Source organism: Phytophthora sojae, assembly GCF_000149755.1.
Source record: "Phytophthora sojae unplaced genomic scaffold PHYSOscaffold_8, whole genome shotgun sequence".
Classification (NCBI taxonomy): domain Eukaryota; phylum Oomycota; class Peronosporomycetes; order Peronosporales; family Peronosporaceae; genus Phytophthora; species Phytophthora sojae.
The window spans coordinates 646,290-664,905 of record NW_009258122.1 but is presented as its reverse complement, the minus strand read 5'-3'; the positions used below and the strand labels follow the sequence as shown (position 1 = coordinate 664,905).

At 53.6% G+C, this 18,616-nt stretch overlaps 8 protein-coding genes across 8 annotated transcripts; 4 read left to right on the top strand and 4 right to left on the bottom strand.

Annotated features, from left to right (window-relative positions):
* Positions 1-104: 104 nt before the first annotated feature.
* On the top strand, positions 105-668 carry PHYSODRAFT_391440 (hypothetical protein; the record flags this gene model as incomplete). The annotated part of the gene is made up of 2 exons (XM_009534997.1): positions 105-297; positions 373-668. Coding segments are annotated over 2 exons (489 nt in total), but the record flags the coding sequence as incomplete, so codon positions are not given.
* A 3-nt stretch (positions 669-671) lies between these two features.
* On the top strand, positions 672-833 carry PHYSODRAFT_412416 (hypothetical protein; the record flags this gene model as incomplete). The annotated part of the gene is made up of 1 exon (XM_009534996.1): positions 672-833. A coding segment is annotated over one exon (162 nt), but the record flags the coding sequence as incomplete, so codon positions are not given.
* Positions 834-3,949: 3,116 nt separating this feature from the next.
* On the top strand, positions 3,950-4,477 carry PHYSODRAFT_304393 (hypothetical protein; the record flags this gene model as incomplete). Its single annotated transcript, XM_009534995.1, has 1 exon — positions 3,950-4,477. The coding sequence occupies one exon, from the start codon at positions 3,950-3,952 to the stop codon at positions 4,475-4,477; it is 528 nt and encodes a 175-aa protein (XP_009533290.1).
* A 338-nt stretch (positions 4,478-4,815) lies between these two features.
* PHYSODRAFT_448399 (hypothetical protein) lies at positions 4,816-5,316 on the bottom strand (the record flags this gene model as incomplete). The annotated part of the gene is made up of 1 exon (XM_009534994.1): positions 4,816-5,316. A coding segment is annotated over one exon (501 nt), but the record flags the coding sequence as incomplete, so codon positions are not given.
* Positions 5,317-5,480: 164 nt separating this feature from the next.
* On the bottom strand, positions 5,481-8,830 carry PHYSODRAFT_519078 (hypothetical protein; the record flags this gene model as incomplete). The annotated part of the gene is made up of 6 exons (XM_009534993.1): positions 5,481-7,307; positions 7,376-8,062; positions 8,133-8,177; positions 8,254-8,361; positions 8,452-8,522; positions 8,608-8,830. 6 exons carry the CDS (start codon positions 8,828-8,830, stop codon positions 5,481-5,483), a joined length of 2,961 nt encoding a protein of 986 aa, XP_009533288.1.
* Positions 8,831-10,720: 1,890 nt separating this feature from the next.
* On the top strand, positions 10,721-13,081 carry PHYSODRAFT_518857 (hypothetical protein; the record flags this gene model as incomplete). The annotated part of the gene is made up of 2 exons (XM_009534992.1): positions 10,721-11,204; positions 11,286-13,081. The coding sequence occupies 2 exons, from the start codon at positions 10,721-10,723 to the stop codon at positions 13,079-13,081; spliced, it is 2,280 nt and encodes a 759-aa protein (XP_009533287.1).
* Positions 13,082-13,146: 65 nt separating this feature from the next.
* Positions 13,147-13,803, bottom strand: PHYSODRAFT_518507 (hypothetical protein; the record flags this gene model as incomplete). Its single annotated transcript, XM_009534991.1, has 1 exon — positions 13,147-13,803. One exon carries the CDS (start codon positions 13,801-13,803, stop codon positions 13,147-13,149), a length of 657 nt encoding a protein of 218 aa, XP_009533286.1.
* A 1,799-nt stretch (positions 13,804-15,602) lies between these two features.
* Positions 15,603-16,077, bottom strand: PHYSODRAFT_317736 (hypothetical protein; the record flags this gene model as incomplete). Its single annotated transcript, XM_009534990.1, has 2 exons — positions 15,603-15,621; positions 15,698-16,077. The coding sequence occupies 2 exons, from the start codon at positions 16,075-16,077 to the stop codon at positions 15,603-15,605; spliced, it is 399 nt and encodes a 132-aa protein (XP_009533285.1).
* Positions 16,078-18,616: the final 2,539 nt, after the last annotated feature.

Sequence of the window (18,616 nt, the reverse complement as noted above, 5' to 3'; positions counted from 1 at the left end):
GATCTGGACGTGTTTGACAGCGACAACTTCATGGAAGGGCAGCGCAAGGAACGACACTGCTGAAGATGACGTGAACGTTGTAGCGACGGCTGATTTGAGCGACTGCGAGTGCGGATGATGAGGATGTTATGACCGACAACGCCATAGCTCCAGAAGGTGTAGAAGACGTAGACGACGTGGAAATGAATGAAGGTGATCTCGACACTAGGACGTTTGATTTGACTGATGACGATCTTCGGACCATTGCGGAAAGTGGTTGGGTAACCTACGATGAGGAGCACAGTGGTAAGCCGGATGGTACAGAATGTGTGGATGTACTGTTGTGCTAATTCTGTATTATCCATCTTTATGATGAGTCAAGAAATCTCCAAGTCGACGCCGCAACGAACTATTACGACGGGAAATATGGCCCCACCCGCTCTGCTATCGCCTACGCGGATTCCCAGTTGGGCATGTTCTTCTACTTTCCGCCCAAGGAACTCTGGGTTCGTATAGCTGAAGAGACAGAGCTCTACCGACTGCAGAATATCCCGGCAATGACAATCTCTCGCCGAGAGAAGTTGCAAGCCCGACAGGCCAAGGATCCGCGCGTGAGTGTGCCTAACGTGGAGGATATTGAAGCAGACTTGAACAAGTTCAAGCCCATTCAAGCGCATGAGATCGTGCACGTCGTAGCGCTGCTCTTTGCTAGGGCTGTGGCGCCAATTCGGGATGGCCTAGCTCACCACTGGTGTACTGATGAGGATGGGGCTATTCCGCGCGGAACCTTCTCACGCTTCATGAAACGCCGCCGCTTCGAAGACATTATGAAGTTCCTGCACTTCAACAACAATGAGGACGCCGGGGCCCACGCTGACAAGGCATGGAAAATTCGACCGGTGCTGCAAGCAGTCCAGAAAACGTTTCGTCGTGGATATCGGCTGGGGAAGGTCATCTCGTTCGACGAAGGAATGATGCCGAATCGCAGCAAGTTCAACCCCATGCGCATTTTCATGCCGGACAAGCCTAGCAAGTACGGCACGAAGTTCTACATGACGTGCTGTCCTGAAACCGCATACTGTTCTAGGTGAGTTTTCCTGTTCTGTATTCCACTACATGTAATCCGGATCCTACAGAATAAACTAATCTGTATCTATGGTATTCTGTATGCATACAGAGTTGAGATTTACTGCGGTGCAGACTAGACAAAGAAGAAAAAGAAGAAGGCGCCCACAGAAACATTGGGGCTGGGACCAAAGGCTGTCGTGAGGAACATCACGAAAGCGCTGATCAACCAGCCAATGAAGCGCTTGATTGTGACGGATAGTTTCTACTCCACAGTGTCGCTGAGCTTGAAGCTGCTCCGCATGGGCTTGTATCACGTTGGCACCACGAGAATCGATCGCTTGGGCTGGTGCCCGATCCATTTCACGCAAAGCAAACGCCCGCAGCGGATGCCAAGAGGTACCTACCGTATTGCACGAGCTCACGATTATCCTGAACTGGTTGCACTGAGCTGGATGGACTCTAAGCCGGTGAACATGCTGCAGCACCCACGTGACTAGCGTGCTGAGGACGGAGAAAGATGGAACGCGCTGCACGGTGCCTTGTCCGCAGCTGGTCGTGGACTACGGCCTTGGCATGGGAGGTGTCGATGTCCACGACCAGCTACGACTTCAGCGTTACAGTATCCAGCGGTGCGTATCCCTGCGCAAGTACTACAAGCAGTTATTTCTGTGCCTCGTCGACATGGCTGTCGTCAATGGATACATCGTGCATTGCTGGGTGCTCAAGAAAAGAGGAGAAAAGCCACCTACCCATGCTGAGTACTTGCGCCGCTTGCACACGCAGCTTTTGGCGCTGCGGACGATCAACTTCGAGACCCACCCCAACGCAGAGGACCTAGTGTCTGTACCAATCCCACGTCAAGACCACACGTTAGCGAACACGGACAGCTTCTACTCCACTGCGAAGCAGTACAAACACCAACAGTACCTGTGCAAAGTGTGCTCTGCATTTGCTGACTCAAAGACGAAGTCGTTAGAGACCAGCTACTTCTGTCCGCAGTGCAGCGATGCATTCGGAAGCCGCGTACCGCTTTGTCGTCAAGTACGACGGGGGGAGAGCGGGAACACACTGACCTGCGCTCAGATCTGGCACGACACGTGGGGTGATGGCAAGAGCATTCCAGCGAGCCTGAGAAAGAAGATTAGATTCCGTAAGCGTAAGCGAGAACAGGAGGAAGAGGCTCAAGAGTGAGGTAACAAGGTTAGTCGTGAGCTTTACGTATCTTGTAACTGGGTTGCATGATGGACGTCAAGGAGAAATCGCCCCGTACCTCCTCACTAATCCGTTAGTTAGGAACTGGGCGATTTCTTCCTCCGCGCTCTCTCGCCGTGAGAGCTGTCACGTGCTCTTCCTACCAAGATTGGTGGTCTGCGCCAAAGGTGACAAATTTAGCAACATTGGAGGGTATTTATCGCTAACAGGTATTGTGCGTGCTCTACGCTCGCCATAGCCAATAGAAGATCGCTATTCTGGCACATGTTGGATACATTGAGGATGTTATGTCCCACTTCGTAGCTGTTTTGTCCACCAATACGTACCGGTCTTGACCTCAGGATGCGAAAGGGCTTCCAACAGCAAATCTTTGACAGGTTTTGAAGTATACTTTAATCAAGTTTAATGCTTATTCTGTAGGATACAGAATAAGAGTTGGGGTTAGAAGGGATATATTGCCATACTTGCCTTTAGTATGGCGATATATTGTACTGTACTAGAGTAAATGAGTACGTTGAGTAATGTTAGCATGAATCGTCATGGCACTTATCCCCAATGGTTAGCGAGTCTTTACCCCTAACTGTACGTGTCCGAACATGATTGACGGTCTTCCTAACGTCTAAAGCGAAAGTGACCAGACAGAAGCATCGGCGAGCAATGTTGGAGACTCGGTTGGGGTACCTCTCCCTCTTTCATGACGTCTGTTGCCAAGGGCACAAGCCATGTTATTATCACCGGCGTAGGTACCGCAGTAACGCTGCAGCTCTGAGGTCTAAGTGTCTCCCCTCCTACGCATACGAAGCCTTTTCGCACGTAGTCGCAGTATCTGCTCAAATTTATTACGTATACACGTTGGTGTCATTACGTGGCTGTAAAGAAAACAGAAGTGCAGCCCTGCGGACCTCAAGGCTACTCTCATGGAGAAAACCATAGCTCGGTAAGAGAGCAAGTCTACGTATACTTAATTCGGTTGTTCAGCGCCATCGACCCCTCGACGCGAAACATGAAAAAAAAACTGAGACTCGATTAAGTACTGACGATAGATTGGAGTCTGATGACCAGCGAAGTGCTATTAAGGCTATCAGAAGTATTCAATAGGCGGAAAAAGGAGAGGAAAACTAGCTTATGGTGCTCTTTAATATCGTAAGAGAAGGTAGGGCCAGTTTTTCTTCCTGAACAATATTGACAATAAATAGTGGATATTGATGACATCGCTACAATACAATATTGATGCCCAACAATATTACAATTTTACAATATCAATTTTTATTTTCCGATCCCAGTACGACGTGGATCGGAATATCGGGAGGAAGACGAGCACCGACTTCCAGTAAATTACTGGCAGTAATAAATGATCGGAAAAGATAGCGCCCATGTTTTCGGTTGGAGGGGGTGAAATTGACTCAAATCAATCGGGAGTGTCTGAGCAAAATGGACACCAGTGGCATTTGAGAGACACGAAGAGCCTGCAAATTTCACCCCAGTGCCGTGGCTGCTCCTGGTATTCCCTGCTCAACGCTGGGTGCGCCATGTTTGACCATGTTTGGAATTTCTTACTTGTTTTCAGTATATTGACTACCCTAACTCGTTTAGAAAACATGGGCTGTATCAACGGCAATAAATGATGTGGCAGATGTAGCTGCCGTCGCAAAGACCGTGGATTGTGCGGTACAGCGGCCCTGGGTTCGCGATGGCGTCGACCAGAGTGTGCTGCCTGCGGAAACAGCGCATCGTCGTCCGAGTCCTGGGGCAGGCAGCACAGGTGGAGCCCCGTTCACGAGTCGGAAGTGCGAAGCAGTTGGATGTAGCTCAGGAGGCTCTCGATCTCCACTTGAATATCGCCGACGAGCTCGTCCGGCGTGGCCAGCACCGTCCTGTAGTGCGTCGCCACTGGGCCGAAGAAGAAGTCGACCAGCGGCGGTGCCTTGGCTCGCGTACAGGCCCAGTCGAGGTGAATTTGCCAAGCAGGTGCTGTCACGCCGCCAAGGCGAATGGTGATCTGCCCTTCGCCCCGAATCTTCTCGAGCTCCACGCCCGTGGCTGCAATTGCGTTGAGAACACTTCGGGGAGGGTTGACTCGCAACGGGGTCTCAGGGCGTTTCTTGCTTGGTCTCAACTTTATTTGCCACCGATGGGAAAGGTGTCGAAGCTGCGGCTTGACGTCGGAATCTTCTTGGCGGGGGCCTTCTCCTTACCTTTCTTCGCCATCTTCGTCTAAGAAATTCTGGGGTTTGTATCTTTCAGTCTGCAGTAATTTTACTAAGTAAAAAATGAGTCGTTGAAACAGCTACAAAGTTGCATTCGTCAGACGCCTCGGGTCCTGATACTCAAACAGCGAAGCAAATGAACACTGAGACTAAAGTATTTTTCACAAGAAATTTAGCTACCTTTTCCGCTTCACCCGCCAACTCCGAGCCGCCACCGCCTGTGCTTCTTCATTCACTCCGATTTCATCCATTGCCACGCAGCAGGATTTGTTTTAGGAGGAGGGACTTGCTTTTCCGTCGCCACAGCGCCCCCTCCCCCCGCAACGATGACCTTTTCAGCGGTTGGCCACGCGTACATCCGCAGCAGAATCGCATCGACTTCCTCCAGCGACTTGCCCAGCGAAACCAGCTTCATAATGTACTCCCGACGCTCCATGGCCTCGTAATCTCTGCAGTGTCCACAGTCCGGTCCCATGGCTGGCGCAGCTTCCACGACCGGGTTCTCGCTGACCTTGTGGGCGAATTCGTGCTGCAGTAGGAACCATCCGCGGCGAATGGTATCTACGCAACGGGGAAAGCCCGTGTCGTCGGTGTCGAGCACGTGACCTGTTCGGCACGATACGAACACCACCGACCCATTCGCGATAGCCTCAACCTTGAACTCCTCTCCGATACCAAGCACGCAAGACTCGAAGTAGCAGCCGCCGTTGGCACCAACGATCAGCTCATCTCCGTCGCTAGCTGAACGAATGACGACTACACCCTCCGCGACACTCTGTAACACCACCACCTTGGCCTTGAAGTCATCGTCACGGAGAAACACGGGGGACTTGGTCGGGTACAGGTCGTTGCAGCCATTGATGGATGCAGATTGCATGATCAACGGCGTGTCGAGGGGCAGCACCATCTTCGCTCTGCTCCGCTTCAAAATCGCTTGTAAGGCCGTTAGTGGCCACGAGGAAGCTGGGAAACGCCGATGGACGGGACGAGGCAGTGGTCTTAAGCTGTCAACTTTTAAGCGCGGTTGCCGTTCAGGATCTGTCGAAGCTCGTCTAACACTTGATGAGCATCAATCGGGCCACTGGCAGCTTCATCGTCACCTGCCACCAGTTGCGCCTGAGTCGAGCTTAGGGAATTCAGCACGGCCTGAGCACGCCGAAGTAGAACTTGGGCATCGTCAGTCTCAGTGGCATCTTGATCACTGTCGTCTGTGAGCTCATGAAGTAGTTCAGTAGCCCGCGCAACCACTGCAGGCGGGCAGCCAGCCAGCGCCGCGGTGTTGATGCCATACGATTGCGCTGCTAGACCTTCGACTACTCGATGCGAAAACACGAGCTGCTTGGTCTGACCTCCCACTTGATGCTCTAGCACCTCCATGCGATAGGGTCGAAGTTCTCCATTGCACGTGTCACCCACCAGATCGCTCAGTGCAGTGAAATGCGTGGCAAACAGCGTGCGCGTCTGCTTCGCGCACAGAGCTTCAAGGACAGCGCCAGCGATCGCAATACCGTCGTTGACAGCAGTACCGCGCCCAACTTCATCCATCAGCACGAGTGAGCGACTAGTCGCCTGCGTTAGGACTGTCGACGTCTCCTGCATCTCCACCATGAACGTACTCTTGTCCGCTGCCAGGTCGTCCGCCGATCCCACACGACAAAACAACTTGTCCACGAGCCCAACACGAGCAAACTTCGCGGGTACGAAGCTCCCCATTTGCGCTAGAACCACGAGATGCGCACTCTGCCGCAGGAATGTGCTCTTTCCGCCCATATTGGGACCTGTCAGCAACCAGCAAGAGCCGACGGGTGCTGCTGCCAAATGCAGACTATTGGGCACAAATGCTCGCATACCCTTAGAGTTTGAACCACGCAGGTGCGCAGCTTCCACCACGGCATGCCGGCCATCTTCAATGTGCAGCTCACAGCTGCCATCCAGCAGGGGGCGGGTGAAGTTGCGGTCGAGTGCCACTTGAGCGTGGGAGCACACGACATCGATCTGGGAAATGGCATGAGCCATCGACTGCAACTCGTCGCGCACCAGCAGCACTCGATCCCGGAGAGACGTAAAAATGTCGCCCTCAACGCGGTCGACCTCCACCGCCGCTTCTGTGAGCTCCCGGTTCAGTTGACGCAGCTCCTCACTGCGATACCTTACCGAATTTTTCAGAGACTGGAAGAGCGTGAGTTTCTCAAGCTCTCGGCGTCCACGGTCAGTCTTCAGCAGCTTGGCGTTTTCATCGTGTGGGATGTCGAGAAAGTAGCCCTTTTCAGCCTGATAAACAACGCGAAGCCTCGTGGATCCGACCAGTTCGCGATATTTGGCTTGAAGTTCTTGCTTTTCAGGAGATTTCGGGTCGTGCCGAAGAATTGCTTGCCACTTGTCCAGCTCGGAAGAGTATCCTTCTCGCACGAATCCGCTCTTTGAGTTGAGCGACGCATAGTCGTCCTTGAGTGCTGCGTGGATTTCTTCCGCAGCCTTGGCAATGTCAACGCGTTGCTGCTCAGTGGCGACACAACCATCGCAGCAGTCCTCCAGCAGTGCTGGTAAGCCTGCGGCATCTTTTCCAGGAAGATCAGGAAGACGACTGTGTCTCAGTCGTTCGTGTGACTGTATAAGCTCCACTAATCGTTTGGCCTCGTCGATGGTAGACGCTACGTTCTTGAGGTCCTTTGGAGTGCCGGCACCAATTGAAAGCCGCTGCAGATTGCGCTCCATATCGAACACCTCAGCGAGCTGCTTCCGCGTACGCAGAAGCAGTCGCTCCTGGTCATAGAAATAAGACACAGCGTCCAGCCGACGCTCAAGCAGCTCGAGGTTCATCAGCGGCGACGCCAAGTGGGCCTGTGATACGATAACATCCAGTAAGCTACTCTGTCCGAAGAAGGTATTGCAGTAGTAAAGCGACCTACCGCAAGCAGCCGCGAGCCACCAGGTGTGGCCGCCGAGTCAATTGCTTGAAGCAAACTCGATGCCTTGGATCCGTTGAGCGACCTGGCAAGCTCCAGACCCCTCCACGCGCTCGAGTCGATGATCATGTGATCAGATGATTCGACATGAAGCGGTGCCCGAATCAGCGCGCTCATTCCGCGATGCGTAAAATCCACATAGTCTAGGATAGCTGAGACTGCTGCCTGCTCCGGTGCATCAAGTGTTTTCATTGAAGCTCCACGGGTTTGGCGTCCGTTTGACGTGGCAGGCCGCGGAATGAAGCTTGCAACAGGGCGAAATGTCTTCATGCAGGTGTCAGGGAGGGCTGATTCCAGCAAAGCGACCGCATCATCGGGTAAATCAAGCTTCACAGAATCCTTCGCCTCATCATTAACTTCCAAACTCGGCAGCAGAATTTCCTTTGGTGAGCACCTCAATATTGCGCTGGACAGTTTCTCGCTTGTAGACGTGGTTGACACAAACTCGCCCGTGGACAAATCAGCCCATGCCAGACCCCACGTATCTCCGTCGTAAAATAGCGATGCCAAATAGTTGTTCTCCTTTGGGGTGAGCATTGTGTCTTCAACGAGAGACCCTGGCGTGACAATGCGCACAACCTGGCGGTCGACAAGAGCGTTGTATCCGCGCTTTTTCGCGCTCGATGCACTCTACACGGTATCAGAGACACCATTAAAATAAATCGCCCCACCCTCATCAGCAATTAGCCTAGTTACCCACCTCGACTTGATTGCAGATCGCCACTTTCACGCCATGATGCATAACCTGTCCTCACCATTACCAACCACACAACGCTTAGCCACAACAACCATGAAATTGGCCCTACGCAAGTTTAGCTCACCAACTTCTCCACGAACGAGTCCACCGACCCAACGGGGAACCCGCACATCTCACTCAGCGCACCCCCCTGCGCCGTCTTGGTCTTCCTGGTCAAAGCCAGATTCAACAGCTACTACCACCAACACACGCAACATTATAATACAGTAAGTCACTGAGAAAAAATAAAGAATTCAAGTCAAGACTCCGATTGGGGGCGTACATGAGCTGCTCGTCGCGCGTCGTCCCCGAAAAACTCGTAAAAATCCCCCACTTGGAAGAGCAGCATGCAGTCTGCCCCGTACACAGCGATGCCACCACTTAAACATTAATACACTGCAGCACCGTACACCAACGAAGTTCTACCGTAATGGTCTACCTGGATACTCCTTCTTGCGGGTGAGATACTGAGCCACCATGGGCGTCACTTTGGCGGCATCGTTCTCGATGACTACTGCGTCGCCGGAGGTTGGACCTGCACCCGATGAAAGCCATGACGAGCAGCTAACATGTCGGCGTTGAAGCAGCGATATCCGACGCACGGGCGCCGAGAACCGAGCGATTGAAGTCGCCCCACGAGCGCGGCGGACGAGTCGCAGCATTGCTGTTCAATGTGGCTACGGAGTGTGATAGATGATGGGAAAATGCCGAAGGATGGGATTTCTAAATCTGCGACGTATGGAGAGAGGCGAAATGGCTACATTCATCATCATGGCAGGCGAACGAGAGCATCTGCACTCGCTTCGAGGGTGTAGCGCTGTCGCCAAGTAGGCGGCTATTTGTTTGCCTGTTTGATCACTAGAAGGCGCGGCGGGGGTCAGTGGACGATGACAATCGTTGCTTGACGCGGGGAAGTGGCTCAGTTATCAAGTATCTTGTGTGCACTCCACTATAGATGGTTTACACACTTGCGCTTCAGATGTTTCAACTGTATAATAGAGGCGTGGAAAGGTAATACTCGGACACGGCCTAACGTCGGTCGTGAGTCGCTTACCTCCGGTTTCTATGCCGCTATGTTTTGTGTTGCAGCCACGAGAACTGGAAGCTAAAGTCCGCGCCTTGTGGGAGAAAGTCAGTAACGTAGCCTAAATCCAGCCCACAGCGTCAGATACAGGTATGCGTACCAAGGTGAACTAGCGATAGCTGCGTCACATAAACAAAAACGCCAACTAGCTTTGTTTGGACCTCTGGTCTTTGGATGCCTAAGACGAAGCCAAGTTGCTGCAAAACGCAGCCTGCGATTCAGCACAAATATCACGACGCCAAAGGAGAGAAGCTCCAGTAGGCTGTACAAAGCACCACTAACGTTAGCGACAGAAGACCACAATTGGGAGCTCGATATGCCGGCCATATAATGATGATACGCCCTGATAGGCATGTAAAACAGAATAGCTCGGTGTAGATAAGATACGTTAGTCGTTTCCAGGAAATATGGCCACGTGGGATTTTGGCGTGGAGCGCATTCACATCGCCAAGGAACTTGCGAATACTGATCATGGTTTGATAAAAGTGGTTCGTTTCTAAGACCATTATTACACCAACTGCCGTCCACGATGAGGCGGGCCTGAGGTATAAAGAGCCATCATTACATCGATATTGAACACGAAAGCTTCAGGTTGTGCAACATTCTGGTCGGTAAACGCAACGTCAATCAAGTGCTTTGCGAAAAGCTTACCGGCAAGATCAGAACGTAAAAGGCTTGGGCGATGCCAGAGAGTGAGACGTAGCCGTAAATGTAGATTGTGTAAATGAACGTAAGCACCACAAGACTGATCGGCATGGATAATTGTCTTTTGACGTCTCCCCAAATTGACAGGTTGGCTTCCCATCGAGGCCTCGCCAGGTATACGAAGCACCCCGAAATCACACCCACGTTGGGTGGTGCAGCGGTGAGAACCCCGAATGGCAAGGGAAACGTATTGAAAACGGAGCATATCCCGAAAACGAAAACCATTGAAACCGCAGACGCCAGGAGAGCTACGAAGACCAGCGGACCAATTGTCAGTTTAAGCCTTGGGACGCCGTGGCTTATCTGTAAAAGAACGGATCCATCGATGAGACTCGTGACTATCCAGGCTCGAATGAAGAACGCCCACTGTCGGTGCACTGGAGCTTGCGGTGGAGATAAGGGCAGTGCCTCTTTCAGTAAGTTAGTACCAAGCTTGGCAGTGGAGTCAACACCAAGATCATTAGCAACCGTCCGCGCTTAAGCGTCCCTGTGTAGTCATTCAATTGTTTGAGTCGGGCCACAGAGTAATGGCCTTGGAAGTAGATGACCAACCAAACGGTGGAAAGCTGCTCCCAGGTGCTTCGTGCGCACGCGATGATGAGTGACGTAGTCATGGTAAAATCAATATTTTGCAAGTGTAAGTGCAGCATATTATTCCAGGCGTCCCACAAATGGTAGTTTATAGCACGAAGTGAAGAGTTTCTTTCACTAATTCCAGTAATAGTGAGGTCAAGTAGCTCAACCACTGCAGTTGCACGCAAAGATGAAGCGGAAGGAGCTGCTAGCTGTATGTGAAGAGCTGATCAAGTCGTTCGACCCAGCGAAGACCACGGTCGACGCTCATGCGACGGAGGAGCTTCGAGGAGTGTCTTCCACTACCGACCAACGGTTCCTGCAACAGGTTTTGTACGGGTCGTACCGCTACCGTGACTTGCTGCGTCCAATGCTGACGCTGTTTCTCGACTCGCACTCGAGCCAAGTGAGTCGTACGGACTACACCAAGTTCCTAATCATGGGCTACTTGGCCATGTTTCGACTCGAAGAGCTCGGAGCTCCAGCATTTTCCGGCTTGGCGCTGGCTCTCCAACCCACCAGTATGTACGCCTTCATCTCGTACATCTTCAATCCAGAAGAGCTTCGAGGGACGCTGCACGCGCAATGGACTCGGGTCCTTGACACTGAATTCGTTGAGACGCAGATTATCGACAAGATGCTGAGCTTTGAGCCGGAAATCGACAAACTGCTCGGTCAGTTGCATGCTAAAGCGTTCGGACGAGCGGCTTCTTCTCGTGAAGCTCATAGTACGGACCCTGCGGTATCCGATGGAGCTTCCAAGCCGCCCACAGTGCCTGTGATGCCCAATATCACTCAGCCAAAGCCTCGAAAAGCTCTCGAGCCCATCCGCATTCCTCGAGAAGTCAAGGCGAACCCGGTACCAGCATCACTCAACCGACTCTCGTTAGCCGAGTTGCAAGCTCAGCAGGAAGCTCGGAAGGAGCGCATCAAAGCTGAAGTGGCAAGTAAATACGCTCCCACCGACGAATTCCAGTTCGCCACAGCAACTCGAGGCAGCAACTTGGAGGCAGTTCGAGAGGAAGTCGAGCGCGAGCGTGAGGCAGCGCTGCAGTTTGACTTCAAGGCGAAGCCTGTTCCTCATGCCAGCACTTCCGCTGCTACCGCAGCCAACACCACCGAAGTGAAGCTCACAGCGGCCGCCATCTTGAGGGAAGACGCGCTGCATAAGCGCAAGAAAGACCGGGAAGCGGCGTTGATTCGCGCCTATGAGTCGGAACTGCGAGACCCGCTCGAGTTCTACCGCTGGCAAGCCAACATGCAGCAGCAGGACGAAGCGAATTGGCGGCGTGAGGTGGAAACCCGCCGTCTTGAGATGGTCCAAGCGCAATACGACGCCATCGAGGCAGCACGACACGCCAAGCTCGAGAATCGGGAGGTGGCTATGGAAATGAAAGAGCGCGCACGAAGCCGAGCTGCTGAGCGTGAGCAAGAAGAGAACGAGCTGGTTGAAAAGTACCGACAGCTGACCGAAGAGGCCAAGCGTGTCAGGGACACCGCTCCTCGAGAAGCTGAGGCTCAAGTCCGCGAGGAAAATGCTCGACAACGTGACGCACTGCAGGAGTTCTTGGTCGCCGAAAGAGAGCGTAAAGCCAAGGAGGATGCGAAGGAGCAGGCAGCTCGCGAAGACTTGATCCGCCAGATCCGAGCTCTAGACCGCGTCCACCGCGAGTACGTCGCTGTGTTCGACCCGACGGAGACAGCTCAGCTCGGTCTTCTCCAGGAGATGTCGCTTGCAGAGCTCCGCGAACGGCTTCGAGTGCGTCATGAAGAGCAGAAGCGCTGGGAGGAATCTCGACGTGAAGCCATTCTCACGGACAAGCAGGAGAAAAGTGCCGATCTGCTGGAAAAGGCGACCAATGCTGCGCGTCGTCGGCGAGCCACCGCAAGTGCGAACGCCGCCGTTCGCAGCAAGAAGAAGGCTCTGACTGCCGCTCGCGAGATGGAGGAGCAAGCGCTTCGTCGTAAGAACAATCTCGAGCTCGCTGAAAAGCTCCAGCGCCAACGAGAAGAGCGCAAGCAGCAGACGGACAAACTTCGCCTGGAAGCCGAGGAGCTCGCTACACGAAGACGATTCCTGGGCGCGGCCAAGAACATGCTCGAGGAGAACCACTTCGACCAGGTCAAGTGCGGCTTCGAGCGTGAGGCCAAGAACCGACAGGAGACGCACCAAATGGAGTCCATCACCATGGAGAATGTCCGAGCTCAGGAGAAGCGCATGAACGCGGAGTACCGTGAACGTCAGCGCGTGGCTAAGCAAGAAGAGGACCACGCCAGAGCTCAAGTGTTCGCCAGAGCGAAGGAAGACGCTCGACGGCGCAACCGGGAGGAAGATGAAACACTGCGAGCGCTCGTGCGCCATGAACAGCAGCGATTTGACCATGCATGCGGGACCTTACAGGCTCGCAACATGTACGCTACCAAGCAGACCCAGAGCTTGACCGTGCAGGCGAGAACCCTCTCGGCCACGAGAACCAAGCCCCACACCAGGATTGCAGCGACGCAGAGTCCTAGCTGTAACCAAGAGCAGGAACAACAAGTAGCTACGTAAGAAACCAAAACTTCAACTTGCACAATAGTTAAATCAAGGTATGAATACATGTATGGAACCCAGGCCTACATCGAACTTCCACCCTTCACAGTCTCGACTTCGACGACGTAGCGAATACGCGCCTGGGCTTCCTTGTACACGACCAGCTCAGCGTAGTTCGACAGCGCCGGTTCGACCAAGCTGAAGCCCTCAGGGAGTGGTGCGTTCGTCAGGATGTTGCGATACAGCTTTGCGAGGTAGCTGTACGCCGTCCCGTCGTCCGGACGAATAGTCACCTTGAGCGTGGCTTCACACCACGCTCCGCTCCCAGCCTTGTGAGGGACTGCACTGCCTGCGTCCGGTTCGTCATCGTCATCGCCAGTATCAAAGATCTCGCGATTGACCACCTCGATCACAATCGTGCGCTGCTCGTATTGATATTGCACGAAGTGTTCACGAGCGTTACCCGTGGAGCTCACAGTGTGCGTAGATCCGACTGTAAAACTCTTGTCTTCCAAGAGCTTCGACAGGTAGTCCTGGGTCTCAGGCATGAACTTCGGGTTGCGTTCGTACCACCCCATCGGTGCCGGGTTGGGGTCTGTCTTCGCCCACACTCGGTCGAACGGAAGTTCTCTCCCCACCTGCTTCACCTTTCCAAGGTGTAGCTTTGCTCCACACTTCGGTGATACGAGCTCACCCGCTGGGTCAGGATTGTGCATCGCCAGTGCCTTCACACTATCCATTCCCTCGCGTGGGAGAGGATCACTTCCCCAAGCTGCGGTAGTCGTCAACTCCACGGGCTTACCGAGAGACACCTCGCATAATAACATGTAGTGCACCTCGCGAGTCTTCGTCGTCGTCGTGTCCGGTTTGCCGTCCTTGTCCAGAATCGGTAGCGCATACGGTGCATCACAGTAGTTGAGGCTCTTTTCAGCCACATTCGCGAAGTAGAGACCCTTGCCGTACGCGTAGCCATGGTGCGGAGCCTCAGGAGGAGCCACACGCAGTCCCTGCGATAGAATCCCCATCAAGTTCGTCCGCTTTGTGCCATGCCACAACAAATGCGTCTGCATAGCCTCCAGATCTGGGCGTTCCTCCATGAGATCATTAAATCTCTGGGTCTCACCGCGACGTTCCACCTCGAACACGTTGCTGATGCGATACTGCTGGCGGTCGTGCGAACGTAGGCCACCAAAGAAGTAGCGGTGAATGAGCTGTCGCTCAGCATCGGCGGGCTGAAGTGGCGTGAGCCGTACTTGCAGTGCGTGGTAGCAGTATTCCAACGGATTGTTCGTCTGCTGTGCACGTTTAGCACCAAGCAACATCTTGTACGTCTCCATAATATCTGATAGCAGCCGTAGTCGCGTGATTTCAGCATTCACATCGCTCACCTGGTCGAACGCCTTGATCGAAGACGCTAGCATATCCTCTTGGCAAGGCATGATCTCGTAGTAACGGCTACTACGCTCGCTCACCTTCTCGGTCAGTGCTTCATGGCGCGTCGCCAGCAATGCACGCTTTGTTGCTCCCTCGTCAGAAAGATCACCACTCGCAGTGCCGATTTCCTTTACCAGCTCCTCCTTTTCCTCCAGCAAATCTCGGATCTCTTGAAGCTTTTCAAGAGCCACTCGCAACTCATCCTGTTTCGCCAAAGGCAAATCACCACCAGCGAAGCCGCAACTAGTCTGTGCTGCAAGCTGAAGGTTGCGCACATCCGTGATGGCAGCCAGCATTGCCATGACACTGGGGGACCAAACCAAGTCCGGATCGCGCGGCTCAGGGAATGCAACTCCCTTACTAGTCCCACCGTCCATATCCTCGCGAAACGATCTAGTCACCTCATCGTCGACCTTTGTCGCGTAGTCGACACGCTGGACCAGATTGTACTTCTTGGGCTTTTTGACGAACTCGTCCGGTGCACGTGACTCCCACGTGTTGCCGGTCTTGCTGCGGAAAATCTTCTTGAACTCGTTCACGGCTTCCGCCTCATCTCGGAACGGCGTGTTCTGGAACTTGCCCGTCTCGCCAATCCTTCCCCAGTTGGTAAAGAGCACGAAGATGTCCTGCAGCTCGTCACGCACGAGTTGCAGGCGATAAAAGACGTTGAGTCCGAACCGCCCGTTTTTCACATCCACCTTGGTCAATAGCGCGTCCAAGGCTGCTCCGCTGTCGTGGTGAATCTTGCTCAGCTGGCCGACATCGCAGCTAGCGTTTACTTTGGGCACGACAGGCGAGCGCGTTATCTTACCCGACGTCTCACACTCCTCCAGGTACGCGCAAGCATCATCTGTATAGGTTGGCGGAGTCACAAACATTGTACTGCACTCTGAGGGTGCAGCTTGGATTGAAACGAATTCGGAGAATGTGCGTTCAAGGAACCGAAGCACGATCTGCGAGCGCTGGTCCCGCGCGTAGTCGATGACAGACTTTCCTGAAGCATCTCTGATGCGAAGGTCGCCACCGGCTCGCACAAGCAACGCCAACAAGCGCGTGTTCTCGTAGGATCCGTAGTCGAGCGGCTGCACAGCGATGTGGCACGCCGTTAATCCAGCGGTGTTACGCTGTCCGAGTGCTTCTTTCACGCTCGCCTCTGGAACATGAAGGGAGCACACGCGGTTCGAAGCCGCGAATGTGAACACGTCTCTCGGTTCTGGAATGTAACGAATCAAGCCCAGAGCGAGCCGTGTCTCCGCAACCAGGTTCCGCGCGGCAAGGTGCATGAGCAGCGTGTTTCCTCTCCCGTCAGCAGTCGACAACTTCGCGCCGTACCGAAGCAAAAGCGCTATCGCGTGGAAGCGTGTAGATGCATCTGGCGTGAGGGCGACACGTACAAGTGCAGGCATTTTGTCTCCGTCCCCTTCGGCAAGGGATGTGATCTCACAGATGTCACGACCGGATCGCAGCAGTTGGTCTTTGTCTTCAGTCTCGGTCCCTTTTCTCCGTTCTAGAGCTGCTACATGAGCACTGTGGAAGCTAAGATTGGGATCCACGCCCCGCTTGAGCAAACTTTCGAGCATCGTGAAGAACAGCACGGGCTTGGATGTAGCAAGGCTCTCGGTAAAGCGGTCCACGAATGCGCCGAGCACGTTCATTCCAGAGTCGTCCGCTTCGTGGACTTCCAGAGAAAACGACGGATGCTCCAAGAAATAGCACAGCACCGTGAGCAGTTGATCGTCACTGAAGCTGTTGCGGTTGCTCTTTTGCTTCAGAGCAAACAGTAGCGGGGTCTCCCCAGCGTGATTCTTCATGTTCTCAGTCTTTGCACCACCGCTCTGGTGGTGTAGGAAATCAAGCAGGTGAGTATTACCACGCTTGGCTGCGTAGTGGAAGGCTGAGTTGCCTTTTCTGTCTTGTGCACCGACACGGACGCCGGCATCCACAAGAGCCCACGCTAACTTCTTGGCAAGTGCGTCGAACCCTGCTTGGCGCGTCTTGGCCAACGAATGAAGCAAAGTCTCCCCATTTGAGTTTGAGCGCTTCAAGAGCTCTAGTCCACAGTCCGATCCTGACTCCAGTACCCCGAGGAGATTGTTCGCGAGTTGGAACTGTCCACACCTTACGGAATCTTCGATGGCTTGGCGGCGGCAAAACTTTGCGCTGAGCAGCATGTGGCAGATACCGGTGAGGTTGTTGCTCACCGCATGGTAGAAGTAGCTCCGCGTCTTCACCTTCAATTCCCGTTTCGGCTTTGACTGACCGGCCTGTTTGGTCTGAGTCCATGAAACAGTGATCCGAAGCTTGCCGTCCACAGCAGAACCGCTGCGCAATAAGGTCATGATAGTCGTCTGACGCTTATGCAAAACAGCGAGACCAAGTGGTGTGAATCCATCGTGATCTTGTAGCGCCATGGTTTCTTTCTGCTTCGAGGAGTCCCCACAGGATGCAAGAAGCGTTGAAACGCACACAAAAGCACCAGTGGCAGCTGCGAGATGGAGAGGTGAGCGCCCTAGCGCGTCTTGCATCGCGAGGTTGAGGCCGCGTTCTGCCGCCAGGTTCGACACGGTTTCCACGGGGTCTGTCTCGCTCCCTGGAATTACTCCCAAATGCTCACGTAAGAATGCCTCTCGCTTTTCCGTCTCATAAATTTCGGCGTCGCGGATTTGACCTTCACGATCCTTCTGACCCTGAGTTTTCTTGTGGGTAGCGTCGTACTTCTCCTGCCAGTCCAGCTGCACCTTTATGAGTGCAAAGTGTAGTGCCCCGAATCCAAAGTCGTCTTGGATGCTCGCATCAGCCCCACTCTGAAGCAGAAATCGTTCAACCGCAAAAGATGCGTCGGCACTCATGGCGGCAGTGTTTACAGCATAGTGCAGTGGAGTACGCCCAAGCCAGTCGCGCTGGTTCACAGCAGCACGAGCTCCGTCTTTCCCAGCAGCACGAAGTAGCTCCTGTAGTAGCTCGAGGTCTCGATTACGCGCAGCATAGTGCACTGGAGTTCTCTTGTTGGTGTCACCTACGATAACAGCTTGCCGGGCATTTGAGTCCTTGAGTGCGACTAGTATGGCTGGCTCCACCACATCTAACTGTCGCTGGCTTGAATCCGAGGAAACCGTGACGGAAAACGGATTCGTATTGGTAGGAATTGGACGTCCAGGCGGGAAAGATTGAGTAATGGTCACTGTCGAGTAGTTGACCTCGCCGGCGTGGGCCTCTTTCGCTGGAATAGAATGGCGTGCAACAACCGCTAGATGGAGTGGTGAGGCACCGAAAGCATCCCGCGCCGTGAGACTTGCTCCGTGCGCCAGAAGAATACTAACAGCCTCGCCATCATTTGCTCGCAGCGCTACGTGGAGCGGTGTTTCTTGAGTAGTTTTCGCGACGCAGTTGACTTGAGCACCGTGCTTCAGAAGCAGCCGCGTGCACTTGATGCGCTTGTGTTTGACAGCTTCAAATAATGCAGGATCCAGCAACGCCTTCAGGCCGCAGTTTCCTGAGCAGGCAGGGTAGCTGTCACGGTCAATACCAGATCCTCCACTAGCACGTGCAATGGCATCGTTGATAGCAAATTCTTTGCAGTTCGTGCACCTCACAGGAGACAAGTTCGCGTGGGCTTGGTGAGTCAGCAACACCTGGACTGTGGGTCCGTCACCCGACTCTACAGCATAGTGCAGCGCTGTCTTGAAACTTCCGAGATGGACGAAATTGACCAAGGATTTGTCTTTGTCTTCCGGGCGTGAAGAAAACAATTCAGGTCGCTTTTCCAACAAAAGGTGCATGAGGCACTTGGCAGAGTGCTCTGCACACCCATACCACTTCATCCAAGGGTTTGATGGCTCGCTCGTAAGCATTCTTCTCGCAAGCAGATGCAGCGCTGTTTCAAATTCCACCATGGTCTTCGGTTTGCCTTCATCGTTCGAGTTGGGATCTGATGTCGGCCGACCTGAAAGCGCGTCGTTACCACCGCCACCGCCACTACATGTATCATCACTACCACCGTCATCGGAGTCATCTGCATCTGATCCATTTGTAACCGAAGCGCTCTGGACAGGATCACTAGGATTAGCATCCACTTCGGTAGCACATGCTGCGCCCGTTAGCTCCCGCAATCGCGAAGCT